Below are 25,281 nucleotides of genomic sequence, written 5' to 3'. Positions count from 1 at the left end.
ATTAAAAACCAACCAGGTACGGTGGTGCCGAAACGCTCAGGGGATGTGGCGCCTGCAACCTTCTGGGCGTCTCGAATCCAGGATTGAAAGGCACGAAGGCCGGATTTTGTGCGGGAGCGTTGTGGAAGCCCGGCCGTCGCTTTCGATGAGGCGTCACGACATACGCCTCCGCAGGTGGGATTGGTAATTCGTCGAGTTTCCTCTTTCCAGATTCTAAGCCTAACGCCAACCGCGTTGCCAACTGCCTCTTCCGCTCTTCTGCTTCCTCAAGAGATTCTCGCCTCTCGAATATCGGCTTCTCAGACCTGCGACGATTAAATCATCCCGTCATGAGAATTTGTTCTGTTCCCCCCCAGGTTCTGTCGAGTGTAGCTTACAATATTACGAAATTAGCTTGGACAGTTTTTACATACTAGAGTGTCGTAATGATTATGTGATGGTCAACGTTATCTAACCTGTGTATTATGTCGTGCGAACTGTCGCTTGTGACGGAAGTGCCGGAATTGAGACTGAGATTAACAGGATCGGAGCTATCCCTTCTCCTAGGAGGCTCGATGCTACTCTCTCTGTTTTCCGAGAGAAGACTTTCACCTTCCACACCTTCCACATCCACTTCCGGCTCCTCTTCGCAGCCTTCCGTTTTAATAAGGACTGAGCAACAGTCCGCGGGATTGTTGGACTGTCTGAAAGGCATAAGATTTTTAAAACATTTCATCTGACGTTTATTTATTTATTAATTTTTTTATTTACGCCAACTCAGTAAATCACAAAATTTATCTGCCCACCTGCCATCGTATTGGGATTCGTAACTGGAACTCTCCTGGCCTTCTGAGGGCTGTGGAGTTGATATTCTGTCGGGATCAGAGTTGCTAGTTTGAGGCTGATTGGGCTCAAATAACTCCGACTTAATCTGTAAAAGCTCAAAGAGCTCTCTTAACGGCGTCAGCTCTGTCGACTGAATGAAAAGATAAAATTGCGTTAATAAAATTCCGCACAGCACATTTCAAACACTTGAAATATTTTCAAAATGTTAATAAAAAATTTTTCTTTCGAAATATTCTGTTTGCATGCTAAAACTTATATATCGTGACTTGAAATTCATACCGGTATCAGCGCCTCTCCGTTGTATAAAAACTCCAACAAATGATTTAATTGAGTCTTTCGGACGCCTGATAAGTGAACCACGTGGTCCAGGGCAGGATTCCGAAGTAGACTAGCTAAAAGGGGACTGGCGGCTGCCAAAACGACACGATGGGCCTTCACGATGGACCCATCGTCGCACGCCAGGGTCACGTCCACGTGACGGTCCCCGCTGTACCAGGCCCCGACCTCTGCGGCCAAGGTCGCTGGATGTTTCCCATAGTGGAGCGTCAGGAGACCGTCAGAATACATCGTCTGAAACAAGAATAAAAAAAAAACGTTAACATTCATGATCGGATAGATTTTTGTGTTGATTTAAAATTAGCATCGAATACATCATTCATAAGGGAAAGAAATTGAAAATGAACAAGAAACAGACAAATAACGAGGCACTTTTAAAATCTAATTGAAATTTTGTCAATACTTTTTAGCTAAATTATCAAAATGTTAAAAATTTATAAGTAACACGTGCAACTATAATTAAACTTTCGTAGAGAGAAAAGATCTAAATAGATTTAAAAAATTCTAAAATAGTATTTGTAAATAAAAGGTACAGTAATAACCTTGGCACATCTTTATCTCGCGATAAAAAATTAGCCAATTACGTACACAATTCGATTTATTGATAAATTAAAAAATCGAGCTCTTAGACGTAGCGTGCGATTATGGTAAGAAATTATTTGACAAAAAATGCATCCCGCGTCCTTAACCCAATAAGTGGTCTCGCCGCCTTGCGTGTCGCGATGACAGCTTCGTTACACTAATTTCCTCCTTTCGTGTCTTGGTTCTCTAAGAAACGGCGGAAGAGACACTGACGTGTCACAAGATCATGTTTCTCACGTTTCTCTTACATCTACGCAGCTCTCGGTTGACCATGTCAAACATGTTTAACGATGCGATATGCAATTATCTAGTTAGACGGTCTAAAACCCCTCACGCATTTATTTTATTTTCATCGTAAATTTAATTACATCTTTTTCAAATATCCTGTAAGTTTACAAGGATGCAGATATAAACACAATTATCTTCTTTACTTCGTAAATCATGAAAATTAATATTTCATACGGTATTGAGAATTTTATATAATAGAGAATTTTATTTTAATTTAATTTTTATATTGCACATTAAACTATTAATAATAGCGTAGCACGAATCGAATAGAAGCTCTCGAATATTTCATGTATTCTCTCGTAATATGATTAATCAAATTAATATTATGTAATATGAACTATGATGCAATTGTATCTGATTAAGGTTTTTGAATATGATTTACGAACCTGTCTTACTGGAAATTCTTCTAATTCTATTAGTTATCAGAGAGAAACTACCTGTTCTGCCTGTAGAATCCGGTTCTATTTTCTCACTAGGTATCGACCAATCGAACATAATTCGCTCCTAATTAGCACTTATTTCAGAAAACAATTGATGGATTGTCATTATGACATAATCTTGTAATACTAAGCGTAAAAGAAAAAAAACATTTGACTAATACAATATCGAGCGCGCAAGAAATATCCCATTCATCCGTGTCGGAGATTTGCAACAGTTTAACGCGGCCACGGCTAAGAATTGAGAATTAACGGCTGATCGAGCATTCCTTCGGTTTCTCAAGGGAAGCCGAGAGAGAGAGAGAGAGAGAGAGAGAGAAAGTCCGGTTTCACATTATATTCTCAAAAGGAGCAAACGTATAACTAATATTATGAAACGAATTCCGCAATGTCAAACGTGTCTCGAGAATACGATCCGTTCAATACTGAAAATAAACGCTTACTGGCTTGTCGCAAACTTTCATTTTTGTCGTATTATGTGGGAATAAAAAGTACATACACGAAAAAAGATATTTAAATAATAAAATAATGTATCTTAAATTTCACTTAAGAGATATTATCTTTTGAGAAAATATATCGATAAATTAATATATTCGATATACAGAATTAATATAATAATATTTGAATTGAAACGAACGAATTGATCATTTCTAAAAGATCAATTCTTTCTTACTGCTGAGAAGCAATAATTATGCAAAGTGTTAAAGAAAAAATTTTAAGAGAATAAAAGAAATGATGTATCTCGACGCGTGTAATTCAGGATTGTAGAGCGGCGAGGTAATGACGCGTAGTGCGATCTAAGAGCATCTCGCATTTGCTGCCGTGACCTTCAATCGATTGTTCGATCGAATTCGAAAGGGAAGGCCTTGGGTAAGAGTCACGAAGATGGTGCTGAATCTATATATCATGGAATTCTAAATCGTCGAAAGTAGCGCGACGGGTTCTCGTCGAATTTGACGAATTAGATATGCATACAGATTCGCGCCGGCTGGGCTACCGCGTTTATTTATTCTCAGATAACGTCTCATCGTAACGAATTCCATTCGTATTAGACGTCGCGCAAAGCGCCGCGTTACGTAACCGGAAAATTTATATCTACCTGCGAGTCACAGTGCTTGCATAAGAAAATCATTTCGTTGAACACCTCGCGCGCGATGGACCAATGACGGGGAAACTACATGTCGTACGCTTACATAAATCACATAACTATCTTATTCTTATCTTAATATTACGAAAGCAATGTCGTAAATAAAACGAAAGCAAAAGAACAGGCAAAGCTTATATTTTTCTCTCTTTTTTTTTCCTTCGCATCCGGATATCATATGTGTATACATTCATTTTTACGCACGCGCGGAGTCACGCGTAATAAATTAACGAAATATACGGAACATCAATTTTTCTTGTAACGAGCTTTTCGCGTGCGTGCATCGCGCCGCTACGTCGGTCCGAGAGGACGACGTTCATCCGTAACGAGAGAAGTCAGGAACGATTTGAAGCAATCTATAAAAAAAAAAAAAGACAAGTTCTTCGGATAAGAGTTACGGCGGCGCGGCGGCAACCGCACAGCCGTATAAACGCTCACTCGTATGCGTAATAAACTCGCCGGCGTGATACCGAGAAAATCGCTAAATAAGGAAATCATTGCTGGACGCCGCCGACGTTGCTGCCGCTGCTTCTGGCCGCTACTGGAAATGCTAGTAAGCAAGCGGCTGAAGTTCAGGGTCAATCCGTACTGGCCGGCAGGCCGGATTACGTTCGCGCTTACGCGCTCACGCGTTCTTCTTTCTTCTTCTATTTGGGCCTTGAAGAGTTGCCGGGCAGGGTCTCGTGCCGCGCGTTTCACGCGGACGTAACAGACGACTGGACGAAGTGTTACCCACGAAGCCGAGAAACGCAAGTGGAGACCGCCGAGCGGGCCGTATATTGTGCGTTCAAACGACATCAAATGCAAATACGGCAGCCGGTATTGTTCCGCCGAGTTTGGATTCTGATTGTGGACATAGGCGACAGATAAGTGGTGGCGTTTGGCCTTTCCCGGCAAGAAAAATGCGCGAGAAAAGTCGGATTCGTAATTTTCAAATTACATCGACTTTAAACCCCGCGATTGCGCTTCATTCGAGATATAAAATAGCCATGCGATGAATGAACTCTCCACCTTATAATTTTTTCGAGGCTTTATGACTATTTTTTAAGACTCTTCCTTTCGTTCGATTATTTATATTACGTTCACGTAGGAAGTTAAATTCTATATAGAAAGTGCTATGCGAAACAGGAAGAACCAGAGTCGCGCGCTTTTACCGGTCAAGCCACGCTTCTGATCGTTTTCTGCGCGTGCTGTGCTGTACTCTGCTGTGCTAGAACAAAACTGCCGTCCGAACCGAGTACCTCGAGTGCACGATGTCGGTAAAATTCGTTTCACTTTAACGTCGGTTGATATTTCATGTAAGATACTGAGGAGAAACTTTAATTTGAAATTTAATTGCTCCAAAAACAAATTATGATGCTATTTTATCTTAGATTGTGCAATACAATAAAAGAATATGTAATTTCTTTTTAATTAATAGTATAAATTGGAACAATTTTTTGTTTATTAAAGATTGTAAAATTTTTTTCGTGGACATAACAACAAATTACATCAACGACAAGTTATCTTTTTATTTTATTTTATACAAGAGATTGCTATTTCAAAGTTTATCGAAATCAAATGTGATGGCTCCAATTTACTTTTACCTATTTATCTCAATGTATCTCAAAATCCAAATACAGCACACAGTTATAAAATTTAAAAGTGAAACATTAGGCAGGAATAATTCAATTTTGATTAGATTTAGAAGTATCATATGTTAATTATCTAAGCATTGATCAAATTTAATGAAATCAACAATGAACTCTTCGCATTTAAAAATTTGGAAGAAAATGAAAATAGATTTTACACAAAGATCGCTTTGCAATTTCCATTTCTTTATTATATATATGTCAAAAACTGACACACTCGTTGCGCTTTCATAATTGCTTGCGATGAATCATTCCTGGAATCGAACCTGCAGCATGCTGGCAGTGACGAAAAAGAGAAAAGTGTCGCAGTGTAAAACTGGCGCGCAGACGGTTCCTGAGGTCGGGACCTTAGATAAGAGGAGAAAGTCAATGAATTCGTAAATTCTACCGGCGTCGCCGCACGCTTATCGCTGCTATGTGCGCAAGCACGCATGTAGTTTCGTATAATATGCGTGTGCATACGTATGAGTGTACTTTCGTCTGCGGCAGTGATGCACACGTGTGCGCACGCACACACACACATATACGGGCACTCATACACAGAAACACACATACACACACATACACATACAAGAGGCGACGATGCGCGGTACCACGTACACGCGAGCATTATAATCTCCTATCCGGATGGCGGACGTTACGATCTACCATTGAATCGAACAATGGCGAAACTGGGTTACGCAAATGTCGAGGCTGGAAATTAAAGCGCGAGACACCGGGGGGTTTAGCGGGAGGGAGAATGCGCGTCGCGGCCGAGCGATGAAAAAGATCGCGCGCCGTTGAAAAACGCACGCTTAATCGTAGGAAACGAGCGGTTCGTTAAACTCGATTGCAAAATTTTTGCGAATGTACATATAGATGTGCCTGGATACTATACGTTGCATTTTTTTTTTTTACCTGCGATCCCGAATCTGATCTTGTGAGCAAACTGAATTCGATACTTTCCTATATAACGCAAGTGTTAAGGAAATTGAATTGTTGAACAGTTGAAAAAGGAAAAGTACATTTTACTTTCAAATTAAAATCTCCCCGAATGTTTCGAACGAATAATCAATTATTTTTCAGTAGTTATTAAACGAGTCATATTTTAACAAATAGCTGCCATTCTTCGAATTACGAAGAATGGCAGCATCTATTTATTTAAGAAAAAAAAATCGACTTTGAATAGCCAAGGAATCCGCGGATGAAGGGAGCGGCGTCAAGTGTCGTTTTCGTATCATCTTTACTGACGAGCACGTCGTTTTGTCACGAGCGGTTCCGACGCGTTCAATACGTTATTTCATGGTTTTCGGAAATTGTGGGTTTGTACGGCCGTTTGCTGTAAAAAATTACGAATCGTGACGGCGCTGATTAAGGTGAGGCCGCTCAAACTGCGCAAGCCGACCAGCACGGATTGAGCAACGCGGAGAGAGAACTCGTTACGGGACCTGTATAATGGGGCCCAGGCGTTTCCGCTCCATTTTTTGTGGGCCCAATTACGTTTCGCCAGTCTGGATAGGCTGTGTTTCGCGGTCTCATTGTACCACTGGCCCCGTATACGTTCGCGTATATATACGCGCCGGAGACCATCAGTATATCCACTCGCTTGGAACGCTAAGCAATATCCCATGGAGAAGCGATTCTTCACCACAGAGTGCAGTTAAGCTGATTACTCGGAGTGAAGATTTTCGAAAGGATCCGCGGGTGAGCAAGCGACATCGATCTTTCACGATACATTAAGCGGGGCCAAGCGGGCACGAGAGAAGCGCTTTTCTGCCCGCGAAGGATATTTTCTGCCGAAGAAATGAAGACACGAAGAGACTTCGGATTAATGATGTTCATTGGGCAATAAAGGCCGCACTTCTCCTTCACTCCGTGTAATGGAATTCGCGCGTGCCTTGTTCGAAAAAATTGCACCTCTCTCTCTCTCTCTCTCTCTCTCTCGGAAAGATTGCGCTACAAAAATGTAATATGCCGACAAGTCCATAACTATCATGATTAAGCAAAGATAAAATTTCGCAAAGTTGTTTCTTCTTTCGTTGCAAAGAAACATTCTTCTTCCTGACACTGTCGGCCTTCATTTAAGAGCTGCCCGTAGCGCACGCTAGTAAAAACATCCGTCCGCGCCTATTTTCGACGTGGACTAGTTTTTGTTCGATTCGCGGACAGTCGATTCGAGAACGCGTCTACGTTTCCGTCGTCCAAGAATAGCTTCGTGGTTCGCTGACTTCCCGTATCGCGGCCGCGCATTGTATTGTACACTTCGCGTTTCTCTCTCTCTCTCTCTCTCTCTCTCTCTCTCTCTCTCTCTCGGGGAACGAAAACGCTCCGAGCGCTCCGGGGTTATGACACCCCGTGAAACCGTGGAGGTGACTCACACCTTTCCTCGATTTCGAATCGCCATTTTCCACCTGGTCTCTCACGCTCTCCCTCTTGCGCATCGCTCCGTCGACTGTGACGTGCTCTCTCCGACATCCTCTCCTCCTCCTCCTCCTCCTCCTCCTCCTCATCCTCCTTCTCTCCCTGCTCTTTCACGCCGTTCTTCCTCGTTTCTAAAAGGTTCCTCTGCCCTATCGCAATTTACCGAATGGACAAGCGTTGTCTGCTGCCCTGTCCGGAAGGAGTGCGCCCTTCACCGGAAATACGTGCGTGTTCGTGCGGTTTCCCAAAAATGTTACCGCGAGTTCTTCCATCCTGACATCGTTGACGAAATGGGACTTAACGAAAGGGGCGCTCAATTGTACGCAAGTGTCTGCCGATTGTATATCGTGCGCCGCGATCCGTGATTCATTCCCACACGACTATTACGGTTGATAGTATAATGCTCGGGCGGGATAGAGACGGGAGCGAGATAGAGTCGCAGTGTTGTACAGCTGTAAAAGCTCGAATCAACCTATACGGAGCAGCCCGGATTATCAGCGGAGCAGTAATCCATTTAACGCTAATGTGTTCAATTTTCCTTTCGTGTCGCATTAACACGTATATAAGTGTACGTGTCACGGAAAGTCACGGCATGCAGGGAGAAGAGCGCTATATGTAGTAAAAAAAGTCGCCAGAGGAGATTCGATCTCGCCGCTGAATTCGAAGCTCGCGTCATTCGTCGAGGTTCCCCGCACAGATCCGCGCGCGTCTCCTTAATGTCGAGAATCGTGACTCCGGGGATTGCAACGCGATATCGTCCCGTCCCCTTTCGCGACGCCAGCAATCTCGCGATTGAAACACGGAACTTGTCCGCGATGGACCACACAACCGACCGACCGATCGGTATAGAGCGCGGGGTGCCAAAAATAGCAACGCAGTCGAGGGCGGCGGTGAACTTGTTTTTCACACGGGGGGGGGGGGGGCGGAGAGAGAGAGAGCGACAAAAGTTCCCCGCGCGCGCTCGATCGGCGCTCTCGCCGACTCGGCGAGTCACCGGATACATTTCGTTCAAGGCCAGAAAGTAAAAAGCCTTTTCAGCTGCACTTACCGTACGTACCGAGCTAGCCGAGTAGCTCTAACTGGTACGCGCGCGCTCATACACACACGTCACCGGGGTCCGTCAGGTATACACGCGATGCACGCGAACACGCAGCCACGGCCTTGTGTGAGCTCATGTGTGCACATGTGTACACACACCGCGCTCGTACATCTGAATACGTGCATGTGTGTGTGTGTGTGTGTGTGTGCATGCGAGCGCGAAGGCGTCCCTCTCGGTCTCTCGGGGCCCCCCGAAGCGAGTCCGCGAAGCGGCTAGTTACATGATCCATTCATTATATAAGAACAATCGCCTCCTCTAATAGACACGCTCCATCATTGTGGATCTGAAGGGCACGCTCGGTGTGCGCGTGCGTCGTGCTCTTCTGCGTGTTTCAGCGTGTTTCACGAGAAACATTGGGGCCGCACATACGCGCGATCGCTTTAACCGATCCGCTGGCCAAAATCGGCGAAATTCAGCGGCGTTCGGGGAAGTGACCAAGGTCACCGTTGGTGACCGTGGGAATCATCCACGTCTGTCTGCGATCTATCGCTCCGCGTTCTGTCAATTCGCGACATGCGTTTAAATGCCGCGCGATTTTTGTATTGGTCACGCAACGATCGTCGATGGGATATATTTATGTAATGAGAAACATATTGAGAGCTGTAGCGAGCGAGAGAAGCGACTAATCGGAGTTGTATTCGAAATAATCAGCGACCTTCGCGCGCAAGGAATGCACATTATTGCGCTTTTCTGAAGCACCTCTTTGCGAGGCAATTTTTTTTTTCGCCGTTGACGTAAATCTCGAAGCATTTGGAAAAATATATAAGAACATTTCGGCGTATCGTTCGACATTTACATGTGGAACGTGGATGTAATCTTTCGAGCGTTACATAATGAAATTGCACCGAAGAAGAAAAAAAAAGTGGACGTATAAATCATAGTCGGTCGAATACGTCGCTATATCTTCCTCCGTAAAAGTCCTCGATGAAACTCAACTATCGCGGAATTTCGACGCGCGTATTCCGATTCCGCCAGTAAATAAATCGCGACGGCTCGTTCGTTCCGCGGAGAGCCTACCCTAAACTCGACCGCAATTTTACGCAAGCGCAAGCAACTCTCAATTTTTTTTTTACTTTTTAATTTATCCCTTTTGCTGACTTCGTGTAATACCAGCATTACTCCAGTTTATTCTTTTACGCCGATTCCGCACGACCTGCGCGAATAAAGCACGAATGTGTTTGACATGTATGCGTGTACGTGTGTATGTGAATCGGTCTTTATGCCATCAGCGTCTCCATACCGCCTACTCTTACGTAACGCACACGATCGTTTCTCTCAAATGAACGACGTCGCCTCCTCCAAAGGGCACTCTTGTCCTGCGCCCGACACCGAGATCGCTGCCAACGATATACTCACGGCCATCCATTTGGTATTTCTAAAGTAATTTAAATACCACGGCATGGCAGATAACATTTCGGTAATTTTTACGTTGTATCGAGAAAACCTGGAGGAATAGTTAGTTGGGCGTCCCTTTCGATTAATTATTATTAATTAAGAGAACTTTTCGCTGTCGCGCAATTAAAAGCGTCGTTTCGTTTAACATTATATTTTAATTGCGGCGTATAGTATCGTTAACATTTCTTACATTAAACGACAAAGAACGAAGACGGATATATATATATATATATATATATATGGAAGTTAATTAAATTTAAGTTTTCAAAATATCAAGAAAAAGGCCGTAAAATAATATTTATTAATATTCGCCAACTTTGTAAGTTACATGTTAAAATTACGATAAAAGGAAATTGGCGTTCTGTCTAACATCTGATCATCCGTCTCCATTCCGTTGTTGAGAGTATTTAAAAATTTATTAATTCAAGACCGCGAAGAATGATCAACCGTTTCAACGAGAGTGACATAACTTCAGTAAATTCTACTATTACAAATAAACATGCAGATTAGTTTCTCGTGCGTCTGTATCAACGAAATCTGAACTCAGCCTGAAATCATACCGGCTTCAATCCCTATCCCGGGATGCTGCGTACCCCACGTGAGACTCACTTTTGCGAGATGTCGGCGATAACGGCGGCGCGCTTTAATTCCGTCGTGCGCGAGAATCCGCGGCTTTTGCACGTCGGGAAAAAGCGCACGTCGACGACGCGCCGGCTCGGGTTACATAAAATCGCGCCATAAAACGAGTAATTTGATTACGTGTAAAGACCGACGATACGCAGGTAAAACGCTCCTATCCGCGCAAATTGCCGGATAAGCGCGGCGCTCGCGTTCTCACAAATTGTAATTACCATCTCGCGAGGCATACTTTCGTTCGTCCGCCGCGCCGTACCGCATCGCGGTATTTTGCTACGAGCTTACATTATTCCCGGAAGGTATCTCATCTGTGCTCCCGATGCGAGCGATAATCCCTCACTTTTCCCTGGGAAGCCACGTCGCGCGCGCGCGCGCGCGTGTGCATGTATAAATTAGCGTATTCGCGCGAATCTCGTGCGTTGCACCAATAATTGCCATGTAACGTCGAGCGTAAATGATTTAAATGATCTCGCACTTTAATTCCTCTATATGACGCCTCAAAAGGCCTACATTTAACTGACTCATACAGATTACATAAATTTCTGGTTTCTGTCGCTCGAAAGAATTTTACTAAAGAATCCGCGTTAAAACTGGCTTACGAAGCATGATAACCGAAACGCTAACCTTATTAAAGAAAAAAAAAAAAAAGAACGCGAAGAAAAAAGTTTCGAAAAAGTCATCGAAAATATATACGATCGCGATTGCATACTTAATGGCTAAACACTGTTCTTTTCTGACGGCCGTAGGCCGTCCTGTTTCGCATTGTCGCCCACGCGGGCGACGTGAGAGTGGAAATGGGAGTGACGGCGAGTCGCTCGCTCGCTGGAGATTCGGATGCGCTCAATGTCAAAGAGCGGGCTCGTCAACTGCAGCAGAGCGGCTTTTACTGCGCAGCGGGATGCACACGCGCCGCGCCTGACGGGGCACCTACGGCCGCGGATTAGTCATCCGCGGCGATCCGATCTCCGGGGCCTGTACGCGCGCGATCGGGAACTATTAAACGGATGACCTTTCGCTGCTTAGATCTACATACACCCACGTCGTCCGAGCGTACGCGAGGGACACGCGTGCACGCGCGCGCGTTACGCAAGACCAACTCCCCGTGTGTCTCTCTCTCTTTCTCTCTCCTCGCATCGTCCCTCTCACACGCGCTTCTCGCTCTTCCTCTCTTTCCATTCGCTCGTTTTATCCCCCTTTCCGCGACTCTCCTTCCTTCTTTTTCTCCTCCTTCCTCTCGCCGCCCGCTGTTATGCAGTTTCCCGTCTGACGGACGAGCGGCATTCCGGATACGCGAGGGGTTGCGTATCCAATGTTTATTTTATCGAAATGAAATTTCATCTAGGTAACGAAAATTCGACAAGGTCTTTTGTTACAGAGATTTTAATAAAGAAATTTCTACAGGAAAAAAGTGAGTGAAGTAATAGATAAATGTTAGCCTGCTTTCGTTAATTTTAGGCTTTATTTAAAAGATGCTGCTCTACAGATCTTCCAACTGTTTAACGCACAATTCAGTAATTCTCGAACTGACGTAAGCGGTGGAAATTCAGGAGCTATTGATATAGAATAATATCGCTTTATTAACATAAACGGCATCAATAATTTATGAAATTGTCAATTATCCTTTTTTTTTTTCTCCGCTCTCCGCTTCTGTACCGAATGCATGTCGTTACGCGAGAACAAGTACTATTTATGTAACTTTCCGACGTCGCATTTACTGTTAACGGGCAAGCGTCGTTAACACGGCAATCGGAGCGGCTTTTAATGCAAATATAGAAGCTGTAAAAAGAGCTGCTCCGAAGTCGCAGCGGTGGAAATCGGAAGATGTAGATGAATTTTTTTTTGATCGCACGTTGTACGAGCAACTTCTCACGCCGCATTTACATTCTCCACCTCGGGAACGCCTCGCGAGCGTTATTTTAATACAGCTTAAGATCGCCGCTTTTGGCGTGGCCTTGCCGTAAGTGAGTCAGGCGGAAACAAGGTACGTCCGCGCGCGAGTGAAGATCGTTTCGTGGTAAGTCAACTCTCGCTCTCTTTCGCATTTATGCTAATAACGCGCATCTCCGCGTTTCTCGGAAAGATGCAACTCCGGATTAACATCGGCGAAAAATGGGAAATAATGGTCTACCTAAACGATATAAACGATACAGAGATCCAATAAATCGTGGAAAAATAAAGATGCTTTTTATACGCTGATATGACGTTAATGCATCAATATCTCAGGTTTTCTAGAGTTTAAGTCCAACGTTATTACATGAATATGATGGAATAATTCGAAAATTATTCTTAGAGAGAACGAAACTCGAGAGTCCCATTCTCTCTGGAAGGAGCGAAATTATAAAAACCGTCGTCTCTCTCTCTCTCACTTTAAAAGTCTTCGATATCACAAAAATCGATTTTTGTTTAATGCCAGTTTAACACCACTGTACTCTCTTTTTGACAATGCCGATCCCATCGTGTGAGCGACGATTTTGCGCTCGCTATCTGCTCACCGATCGCCGGAAGCACAGGATACTTGTATAGAATTCCATACGATCGTTTATCGCGATAGCCGTCGCACTTTAATCGTAACGTGACTTTCATCTACATAGCTAATCAGGCAATTCTGTTGTGCCGCGTGGCAGCCTTGGATAATTTCCTATTTCCATCCGTTGCGCGACGTTCTTCCTGTACAGATCCCGCGCCCCTCTGTCGCGCGTCGCGGAAAACACATAACGCGGATTCCATCTCGATCGAGGAGAGAATTCGATAGAACTTCGGCGGGATGATCTAAGCCTTCGATTATCCGTTTGTCCGTTCGCGCTCGATCGCTCGTGACGGGATCGTCGCGGCGGTTAGCGACGATTTCCGACCTGTTACGTGGACATTTTCAAACGTTGCGCAATCTCATCTTTCGCGATCGATCCTTTTCCCTCGTCGCGCCTTCACTTTTCTAATGGGACTGAAATCGGCTCTTTTAAAATTCTAACAGGCAACACAGAATTCTCTGTATTATCCCCTAGTTCTCCTCTCTTCGTCATATGAATTTTAATGTCTGTTATCTCTTGGCGAAAATTTTATATCGAAATAACGCAGCCATCGTTTCTCATTCCGCTAACATCTTGAATGTCACTTCTGTCAGCCTTATAAGGATGTTATATAAGTGAAGGCGAGAAAAGTGCATTCTGCTATGAACGCATCACCACACCCGGTTTGTCGTATATATATGTTTATACAATCCTTTCAAATTGCGCGCAAATTTAACAAGATTGTGCATGCGCGTGGTATAATTAATTCGCGGTAACGCGTTTGAACGTATATATAGTTAGAATATTAACATGCCAATTATATCTCAGTGAGAGATATTATCATCCTGTAATTTGCATCCCGTTACGCCGAAGAAATCCCGGATAAACCATCTGCGATCGTCACGTTAATCGCGATACGCGCGCAAAACTCTCAGGCAAACGGCATAAATATGCCATTTCCCACCGATACGAGTTACATCCTGTAAAATGAAATCTTCAAATTCCTTAATATTCTCGCATCGAAATCCGTTTTCGGGGAGGGAGGGAGGGGAGTCGTTTCCGCGATACCGCGCTTCCAGAAAATGCCATCGGCGAATTCCCCCCTCGGCTCGCGCCGCGCGCGATTTCCACCTTTCTCGCGAAATTCAACTGCAACGTAGAAGGACTGGCGTCGGCAAAACAACGGCGCATAACGTCCACCGGAGCGCGGTATGCCACACGATACTTTTACGCCCGTCCGCACACACCGCGCGCTGGACACTTACGTAATCGCAATGATCTCACATCGTGGGTGGAGGCTTGTCGCTAAACGCGCGCGCTTCTCGCCGCGCTCGCGCTCTATTCGCGCGCGAGTGTGCGAACGCGCCACCAGACCAACGTTCATCGTGTCCGAAAAGTGCGTGCCACTAATAGCGGAAATCTTTTATCTATTTCCGAGAAATAGAGAGAGAGAGAGAGAAAATATTGAATGCGACTGGAGTTACGTAAAATTTCAGCAATCTCGAAGAACGGCAGCAGAATCTACGAATCTTTTTCGTATCCCGAGCGCGTGTTTTTAATTTAATGAAACTTGAAGGACAAATGACAGATGATAATATAATATATACGACGAAATGTTGAGAAAAAAGTCAGTTTCAAATTTCTATGTTTATTTACTCATCGTGAAAGCTTCGTTCTGTATACGTAATACGTAACCTAGTAAAATTTCAATTTATAATTATGCACACGGTTCAATTTCGACTGTGAATTCGGCTGTAAATTAGTAATACTAATCGCACATTCGAAGATAAGAACTGATTTAAAAGCGCCACTTACATTAGTCACTTTTCTCCGGTTTTGTTAAAATGCAAATGTGATTGCATTTCGATATGGTATTCAAGTACAGCGATAAAGACATTCTTAAGCAGCTGATGAAAAATCTTGTTTCTCAAAATTAACAATCAGTAGTGTGGTGAATCATTTTTGACACAGCTTTGACTAGTCGAGACCCATCGTAGTTGCATTTGAATTGCGAATTATGCGTATTAAAATAAATTTGTGCCGTCATTGAGACGCGTGGATAACTATAAATTTAAATTTTGAATTGCGTGCTAATAATTATCTGTTTTAATTATGTATTAAGTGACGGGTAAATTTATTGTAATATACAATATCGTAATTAACGTTATCGATGTGAAATTATTATCAAACGTTAAATTCTTTTATTGCGATTATCGTGAACAGATAAGTTAATTAGTTCACCTTCTGCGCATGTTTATCACGTATTATACGTAACGAAATATATTATTTCAAAAATTAATAAATCACATTCGCGTGCCATGCGTCAATTTTTCTTAAAGTTGCCGCAAATCTCGACTTCACTTTCGGCTAATTGGCCGTAAAAAAAACCTTTTCGCAGTGGCCGCGAGAGGTGAGCGACTGTTATCGAAAAAAAAAAAAAACGAAATGAAATTCTTTATCTGGGTCGCTCGTTCCGCGGCGCGACGTAACAAGCTCCGGGGATGATTAGCATGTCACAAGAGCGAGACGACGATTGCGAGATCGTTTAAGAGTAACAATGGCGAAGGAGAAATTACGTTGGCAGTTAGGTGTACACGAGAGCGCCGAGCGCGCTGTACGTAAGCGGACACGTAAGCAAGAAAGTCCGCCTCCGCGCGCGAACGAACGGCCGCTCGGATGTGCGGGTGAAAACGCGCGAGGAAGTCGCGAGGAAACCGAGGGAGAGATTACCCGGCGCGGCGCGGCGACACAAACGAGTCACTTTTTGTTTCATAATTCGAGCGCGCGGATTTGTTTCGCAGAACGCGCGCGAACGCAGGTTTCTCTCACACGGCCGCTGGAAGTGGAATGCCGAATCAAACGGATTTCTTAAGCCATTTAATTTTAATAGCCACAACGATATTGCAGCCATTAAATGCTAACGACAGCTGACGTAGAATCTAAATCGCATTCAATGCAGCGAAACTGAATTATGATTTCGCAGTTGTATTACAAAGCGCTTGCTTTTCTATACTTTTGCCCGGCAATATTTTGCCAAAATACTCTTTCTTTTAATTTACAATAACAGACATTTATCGTACAAATTGCAGAGATTTGCGGTTTTATACCAGTTGCCTGATTGAAGCACTGTTTGCAACTAGAACGTAGTATTACAAAGCGGAAACGTGATTAAACTAAAAGCAAAAACTCATACAGATAAGCTTAGAGCATTAAAATGCTAATTATTCCGATTGTTATATCTTCATCAACATTGATCTAAATGCATATATTTGATTCAATAACTAAATATTTCTATCAAGGTTCGTTCAAGGTTTAAGCACTGTTATTTGTATGCAAATTAATATCTCTTAAATAATTAAATAGTACTGATGGCACAAAAATATCGACTTGAATAATAATTTGTCGTGCTTAAAAACAACTATACTTTTTTATATAATATTACAATATAATAAAAACAGACTATTAAAATAATGAAAATAATGACGTGAAATAAACTCGACGAAGAAAAATTAAAAATTTGGTTCTTTAATATTATTACTTGTTTCATAATAATAATTATTATCATTTCAATATTATTTCTTATTTCTTTTGTCTTCGATTCTGTCTGCCTATTTAATTTTTAACGTGACATATAATACCGAATGATTCGCACATTCCTTGAGACGGTAAAAAATATATTTAACTTGTACGAATTCTCATTGGCAGGTATTTATGCGCTTGTAACGGAATGTTTGTTTTGTTATTGAAACGATAAACGTCGAGGCGTATCAGTAAAGAGTGTACGCTGTGTGTTAACTCGGCAGCGCCGCGTGAACTCTTTCACTGTTCCCAAATTGGGACACTTTCACTGTCGTACGAACGAGCTCGACCCCTCGACCGGCCCGTATTTCATGCGATATACAATAGAGACGTGTACAACATCTGAGCGCGCGAGTCGTTACTTCGAAATTACAGTTCTCCCCGATGCGCATCGCCCCCTAGCACGTCATACGTTACGAACACAATGTACCGACAAAGAGAGAATGTAATTTCGAGGCTGTGCGGTCTATACGTTCCCTTCGTTACCGAATGTTTAATCTCTCATTTCCGAATCGTTCGCTCCGAATTATGAATTGAGCAATATGAATAGAATCGAGGCGATAAGTCAGTGCAGCCGTGGCCAAAATAATATGTAACCGCGGGCATACGAAAATACGACAGTTTTGGAGAATCCCGTTCGACAGGTGCGCATTCTACGGGTTTCAAAGTGAAACAGAAGCGAATGAAGTTATTAAAGCGGGGATAGATAGTTAATTGCCACGTGAGCGGAGAGCAATTTTTCGTGCGAAAACTCATAACACGAGCGCGCACGCGAGATTACGACCTGCGCCCGAGAGAAAAACTCCGATAGTGAACTACAGCCGTAACTATACGACCGGTGCGGTTACGTACGTGCCGAGTAATAGCGTGTTTATTTTCCTAACGGATAGGCGCATCTTTTTTAGCGTCTCGTAAGCAATGCCCTCTTAAAGGCATACATCAATTCGCTCGCTCGTTACCAGCCTATCCATGCAGCTATTACGCGCGCGCGCGCGCGATGTAATAATCTTCATAAAGGTTTTCCGCGCAGAAACGTGCCTCTACGCTCCGACTCTTTTGAAGTCCGAGAAAACGTATTACGAACCGGGAGATACATTAATCTATCTCGCTACTTGATCTTATTCGCCGAAATACTTCCGCAATTTTTCCATCATACAATCGTGGAATTATCAAATGATTGAGAGAGAGAGAGAGAGAGAGAGAGAGAGAGAGAGAGAGAGAAAGAGAGAGAGAGATACCGAGACATAAGATGTCGTTAATATTCTCGTCATTTTTCGGCGGACGCTTTAAGGAAAGAAGCGCGAAGAAACGCGGGAGAAAGCGGGAGAAGCCGATGAATTTTTCCACCCGTTAGGTACTCACATCGACCGCGGGGGCCCCTCGGCCCCTCCCCCCCCCCTCGTACCTCTCCTCGCTACCGTTTCTTTCAATAATACAATCCTTTTTTCTGCGTCGCGTACGGGTACGTTACACGGAGGCGTGTAACAGGCAGGCGGCGGCAGCGGCGAAGCGAGCGAGCGAACCGAGCGAGCGAGTCCCGAAGGGGCCTCGAGTGTACGAGCCGGGGCCTCGCGCGATAGATGAAAGTGAAAGGAAAGGTAGAAAGGGTTGGCGGAGGTAGGTAGGTACTCGCGGGGCCGCTGTTACTCGTGCTGTTACTCGCGGTATATGCCCGTGCCGCCCGCGGGGACCCGCAAGAGCGCGAGATTTACAATCGCCACGAGCCCCAGAACGGGCCCAGAAACGAGCGGGCAAAATACCAGCCGGGCGGTCGCCGCGCCGCGCCGGTCGTGTACCTGTGCAGAGGCGACCGTATAAGCGTACGTTAAGCCACGTATGTGTACATACACGTTATATCCGCGGTATCGCGGATCGCAACGCGCGAGAGCTTTCCTGACCGCCGCGGTAAGAGGCGGCGAGGGACGATTATGTTTTCTCGCGGGCACACACACACACGCACACACACACACACACGCCGCCGCGCGTGGGCGCGCGAGCGGCTCTCCCGTCATGCGATTCCGCGCCCGACTTTACGATAATTTTCTGTTACGACCCGCCGCGCGCCGCCCGCGACGCGGACGCCAGGCACACCAGAGATCCCAGCCGCACATTCGCCAAGCTGTAAAATTGTGTAATATTCCGGTGGCGAAATTACGCGCTCGTGTAATATCTACGTCTACGCGGAATGTGTATAGACGACCGAATTACGATAATCCTTTCATTTTCGGCGTTACCGTAATGGTGACCGTCGAACAATGCCGAAAGTATTACTACGCTCTCGAGTATAGCCTACGATCTTGTGAGAAATATATGACTTTTAAATTACGTAATAACGCTGGTACCTAGCTTTTTCGTGAAAGCTACAGGAGGAGATATATGTTCGGTTTCGATATTTCTGTACCTCTTTGGCAACGTCGAAGGGCCAATAGAGCAGTGTGCGTTAGGCAACTAGGAAATAAATTCAAACAATGATCTTCTATATACACGTGCGTGGGATAGCATGAGTTGTAGGACGCGAATCTCTCCCCGTGTAGCATTTCAATTTACAATATTGGCCGTAGCTGTGCATTTGGTACCACGCTAAAACGTACATATATATTTCTTGCGCCGATACGCAACAGGTTTCAGTGCCGACGGGGATCGATTAATGCCCATAATCAATTTAATATCTATCACATTTAATTTAATTTCTCATAACATGTCTTTAGAAATGATTAATTCAAAATGCTCGCTCTTCGTACATTTCATATCTTTGTGTTCGTTACTCTAAAATTATTTAAACATTGTATAAACAATTAATGTAGAAAGACCGATAAATATACACGCGAAACGTTGTGACTCTATATTTAAAAAATACATAAAATTAATTGCAAAGAAAAAAGGAAATCATTAAGTTGTTATTTGTAAAAACTACTGATAAGTGAAAAAAAGTGTAAAATTATGACTTGTTCTACGTAAATACTAATCGACAAGTCACTTAAAAGTTCGAACAGATTGCGCATGGAATGGCACATGATAAACGATCAACCGCTCCGAAACTTCGTAAGAGAATTTACGAGACTCTCGAGAGCCAAACTTTCAAGGTTGCGACACGTCCAGGCAGACGGGTTTATTCGATCGACGTAGGGAACGGGTTGATGTCGGAATGCATGCGAAACTTTCTTCAATATAAAGCTACGGATGATATGAGGAGCACAGGTGCGTTGCGCACGAGGCTCATTTTAGAGACGTGATATTTATGAATAGCACAACCGCGGCACAACAACCGTATTTCGTACAATCGACGGAAATTTCATCGGCCGCCGTAATTGTACCTGCCAATTCGGCACGACTCGGCACAGGTGAAAGTATTACGCGGCGAACGAAACATTTTCGCCTAACGTCCTAAATCGTTGAAGTCACGCTTTTCGCAAGCCGCCGCGCCGTGGCCATTTAGTAAACGCGAGGAAAACGACGAAATTTCGAATCCTTAATCGCCGTTCGGCGAATTTCGTTGGCAGAGCTCTTATAAGAACGATGCGAGCGTTGTGTCTGGATCAAAAATTATTTTCCTTCTAAGCTTATTTTCCTTCCTCGTGTTAGAACGGTGCATACATTAACAAACGGAAAGGTGTATTTTAATGACGTCATTTCGATCGTAAATATGCGCAATTTCTATACGCCAAACTTTATTAGTTTTTTTAACCGCTAAATACGCGTTTACTTGCGCAGATTGTTCGCGAAGATCCCGAAAACGCTTTATTCCGACGCGACTAAAAAAAAAAAGGCGAATTAAATCTCGATGTGATTCGTTACATGAAAGATTCATCGGTTTGTATCACGTCGATAATTGCGCACGGATTCTAATACACCTCGATACACCAACGTAACAATAATGGACGCTACATGTCGCTCGTTCAATTGAACTCCGCGGTGGATCGACAAATACATAATGATAACTATCCATCGTCCGTGCATCGATTTTCACGGCTAATTTTGCTATTACACGTGACGGTAGCGCTACAATAGAACGGTCATTTCCCCGGGGTTCTTTGTGGTATACGAGTTGAGTTTCCTGCAACAAGTCTTCGGACAGTCATGAATAATCACCCGGAATTAAGCCTCTCACTGCGACGAAATAAAGCAAAACGGTAAACGGCTTCCTTCGGCCGGCCGCGGCGAAATGACTTTCGTAACCTCGAACTGTTTGAAAACGTTATTTATTTCGCTACCCGAGAGCGAAACAAATAACGTTTATCTGGACTGTAGGAATCCTATAACGATCGAACGTGAAAAACCTTTCCGGACAGTCGTACGCTAAGATTCTCTGATGCGATTCCACGACAAACACCCGCGGACACCTTTGCCCGCGATTCTACGTGCCAGCGGGCATATGTAGACAGGAGGAGTGTTACATACGCAAATTTATTCGCCGTGCATCCGTAAACTTGCAACTTTGTACTACTTTATGCAAAACTGTTCGGCATTATGTGTCATTTAGGTCTTGAAAATGTCCCCGTCGACCTGTGGTGGGATTCAGATAAAGTATCGTCCTTCGTATCTACAAGTCATAACCGCGCCCGCATTATAGGTCGATATTGCGCAAGCACCGACCATCCGACCATCACACGTATCGGATGATCAGATTAACTATTTGATGGGAAATTCGAAAACTAAAAAAATCAAACGTCATTTGGCGATTTGCTTACTACTGTAAAAATGCGATCATGCAGATCTAATCTATTTTTAAACATAAGTATCTGTTCAATATTTATATACGGAGAGAATTTTTTTTTAATTTACCCTGCAAATCATGTTAATTGTGCAGTAAAATTTATTGTAGTGCACAGTAAAATTTGCCTAAATACTATATTGTCCCACAATTAACATGATTTACAGGGTAAATTAAAAAAAAATTCTCTCCGTGTAATGGATTATAACTCTTAAGAGTCGATGCAATTATTTAAAATGAATCCAAGGGTTGTGGGATTATTTTCTCTCAATCATTTAATATTTCTTCGATGAAGCTCCGAAAATGATCGAGGAATTTCTTTAATAATAATGTATAAGATAATTAAAATTTCCTATAATTCTCGAATCGGACTTGCGTTATTGATAACTGATGAAATTGCACGGTTCGGTAATATCAACAAGTGTGGATTCGTGTGGGACGAAGTCATCACGTTGTCGCGCGGATCGATCGCGAAGGCGCGAAAGGAGAGAAGCGCCGTGGCGAGAAACGGGAATGAGCACTTCCTCCCTCGCGGCGCGAATCGCACGCGCGGATTCCCACGGTGCGAGATAAGGCACACAGGCCGGGAGATAAAGAGAGACCACGAGGAGAGATGTGAAGGGGAAACGGGACAAAAAAAAAGAGAAGAGGAGGGAAAAGAGGATGAAGGGAAGAGAAAGGACGGGGGAAGGAGGAGAAGGAGGATGTGGAGGAGAGGCGGCGGAGAGGTAAGGGAGAGCACGGCGAGGACGATGTGGGAAAAGAGGAAGCTAATCAGAAGCGGAAGTACGCTCTGGCGAGGCCCGAGGCCTTGAGAAGGCATAGTCGGCCGCGTGGCTTTTAGCTCTCTTAATTGCAACTTCATTTAACGCGCCGTTCGACCAATCCGGACCTGGCATGCCGGGAATAGCGCGTCTTAATAAGCATCTTATCGCATACGCGCAGAAGAAACGCCTGAGAAGGGAACGGACGAACCGTGGAAGGTGGAAAAGTACCGAGAGAGCGAAAATATGAAGCGCACGAAGAAAAGTGCATTGTCTTCCTTCATGATGGATCGACGTAATTCACGCTGCAAATGGGGTATCATCTTTTTTCATCCTTTATCTTTAACGCGAGCACATATTTTTTTAACGTCACGTTTTATTTCCACAATTTTGCTATAATAAAAAAGAATGTTACTTTCAGCTATATATATATATATATATATTTATTTTTTGACACTACACACAATCTGCCTAAGACATGTGTAATCTTAAGAGATTTAATTATTATTTTAATTGCAACTATCTGGAGAAAGGATTGCACACGAGCGAGCGTTACGTGCCGTGTTTGTTTTGGAAACGCGGAAAACGATACCGCGATCGATAAGGGGTTTACGAATATCCTATTAGCACTTGGCGCGTCGTTTATCTGGATTGCGGTTATCTCGCGATATCCACGTTAATGACATCAAGCCACGATAATAGAATTCTCAATAGAGTCATTGATAAACACGATAATAAACTCCACGTGCATTCCGTTTATTCGCGGACATAATCATTTCAAGAAATAGTATCTTCCTCGAAGGCGAATAGAAACTTTATGGGTTATTAATTATAATCGTATTCGATCCGACAGGTTGCCCGTCATTAGCAGAAATAAACTCGAGTCAGTTTACTTTGCGAATCCGTGATTCACTTCGTGGTTCATTCCTATTTTTTTCAAATCGATTGATTGATATCGATGCGTGTCGATTATCGGACGTGTGTTCTACATCGCGTTCCGATAATATCAACAGATTACAAAATCGTTTATTATCTCATTAATTAATTGCATTGATCGTATAACCTACTTCTATCTCGTTACCGATTACTTGGCAATTAAAAATATTGAATGTGAAAAATATCAATTAAATTAATCGATCAATAATAATGACAAATTAATCCTACGATTTTTAAAAGAAACTGACTCGGCAGGATTCAGAATGCTGATTAACACGGCGTTTGAATGTAAACTATTATTTGTGCGATAGTAAAAAGGAGAGAGAGTGTCACAATTGGATGTTACCATTCGCGAGAATTCTTTCCCATCGAAATGTTACACGCAACGTTTGACGTTCGCAATATTTTTCTCCTTCAATTAGCAGGCGCAAATAGGTATTAATTATTCATAATTGCTTGTGGCACAGAGATACTCTTTTCGCTCATCTTTTTTCTCATGGCCGCGCAACGTGGTAATTGCACGTCGGAGTTGCGGGCAACTCCGCGAAGCGCGCGCGGCTTCGGTAAATTTAAGGAGAGTGACGATGGAATGTGTTCGGAGGCACAAATAATTATCGTCAAATGTTTGCGGTCGCGAACGTTAAATGATTTGGCCATAAATCTCCGTTGCGAATTAGGTTCCCGATGTATAGCTTGGCGAAATCGGACGGTTGACATAGTCAAATTTATTCGCGCAGACGATAGTGCGAATGACTCCGTAGCAAGCTATCGCTAATTAACGTGAGGAAACTCATTTAGGATTTGCGTTAAACGCCTTTAAGTATTAAGAATTATCAGCTGCAACATTGGTTTTTACTCAGAAAAATTAGCTTCTTTCGATTTCCCTCGGATACTTTGCACTTCAGTTAACAGATAATAATTTCGTAAGCTTAAAAATATTTTCTGTCATTTGTATCGCGCATGAGATAATATTACAAAAAGGATAAAGATAAAATAAATTATTTAAAAAAACGAAATAGAGAGAATTTCGAAGCGCGCAGTTCAGAATAATAATGAAGCTAAAGATAGAAAAATATATAATGGGTGTTGAACAACAAACAAAATGCTATTTCCTCATTTGGATTCTAGATGAATTTGGATAATAATTAATTTTTTTAATTATTTATTATTACAAGCAAATATTTTTTTCAAAATAATGTCGGATCTACACAAATTTAATTTGCACGCGTATCTTAGGAAAAGGAGAATACTTGCAGTCAGCTGTCGCTTACCAAAGAAACTTTCTCGCGCCGCGATTATTGTCGTATCCAGTAAAGAGCGGAGCGCGCGCGTGATGTTGCGCGAGCAAAAAGTCGCGGGAACACGGAATTTCGACTGGTTCACCTTTTCGGGGGCCCCGACGGTGATTTTGTCTGCCGCATTCGCGGTATACACGCGTCGATGCACACTCTATGCAGCCCGTGAACTACGTAAGAGCGCGCGCCGTGCGAGCTCTCGTCCGCGAGATAATGGCAAGATGAATGCGAAATGGCGAACGCGGAGGCACCTTTCGATACGCGACCTTGACAGGAGATCGCTTTTTCTCTCCGATTCGTCATTCCACGCCATTGATGACCACACTGGACTCCGCGAGAGGAGCGGCTCGTCGTTTCTCTTTTTTTTTCCCTTCCTCTTCTTCTCCTTTTTGTCTTTTTCTTTCGAAACGGTTACACAACAATCGTCCATATTGCGACCATGGTGCGCCGCTGAACTTGAATTATTATGCTCAGAAGAGGTTTTCCTGTGCCTTCCCGCATCTTCTCCCCTCCCCCCTTCCCTCCTCGCACGCACACACACACACATGAAAGAGTTTATAACTGCCTATTACGACGCACGACATTAAGCATATTTTATTCGTTGCACACACAGGGACGGTTTCACTCGGCTTCCTGTTTTTCCTGCTTTCATATTTTTCTTGCTTTGCTACTCCTGAGACAACCTCGAGATCATCTCGCAACGGTCGAAATGCCGC

At 43.5% G+C, this 25,281-nt stretch overlaps 1 protein-coding gene across 1 annotated transcript in view; it reads right to left on the bottom strand.

Annotated features, from left to right (window-relative positions):
- The window catches only part of LOC105462438 (transcription factor Ken 2), a 32,127-nt gene that overhangs the window by 1,493 nt on the left and 5,353 nt on the right, over positions 1 to 25,281 (bottom strand). The window contains exons 2-5 of the mRNA XM_011709032.1: positions 1,105 to 1,395; positions 786 to 955; positions 456 to 683; positions 14 to 305 (exon numbers count right to left, since the gene is read on the bottom strand). Coding sequence (XP_011707334.1) covers positions 14 to 305; positions 456 to 683; positions 786 to 955; positions 1,105 to 1,392 — 978 coding nt within the window. The 5' untranslated portion in view covers positions 1,393 to 1,395. The remainder of the gene's footprint in view (positions 1 to 13; positions 306 to 455; positions 684 to 785; positions 956 to 1,104; positions 1,396 to 25,281) is intronic.

This window comes from Wasmannia auropunctata, unplaced genomic scaffold (assembly GCF_000956235.1).
Source record: "Wasmannia auropunctata unplaced genomic scaffold, wasmannia.A_1.0 LD336099.1, whole genome shotgun sequence".
NCBI classification, from domain to species: Eukaryota; Metazoa; Arthropoda; class Insecta; order Hymenoptera; family Formicidae; genus Wasmannia; species Wasmannia auropunctata.
The sequence above is the reverse complement of the archived record's forward strand: the minus strand, read 5'-3'. Positions and strand labels throughout refer to the sequence as shown.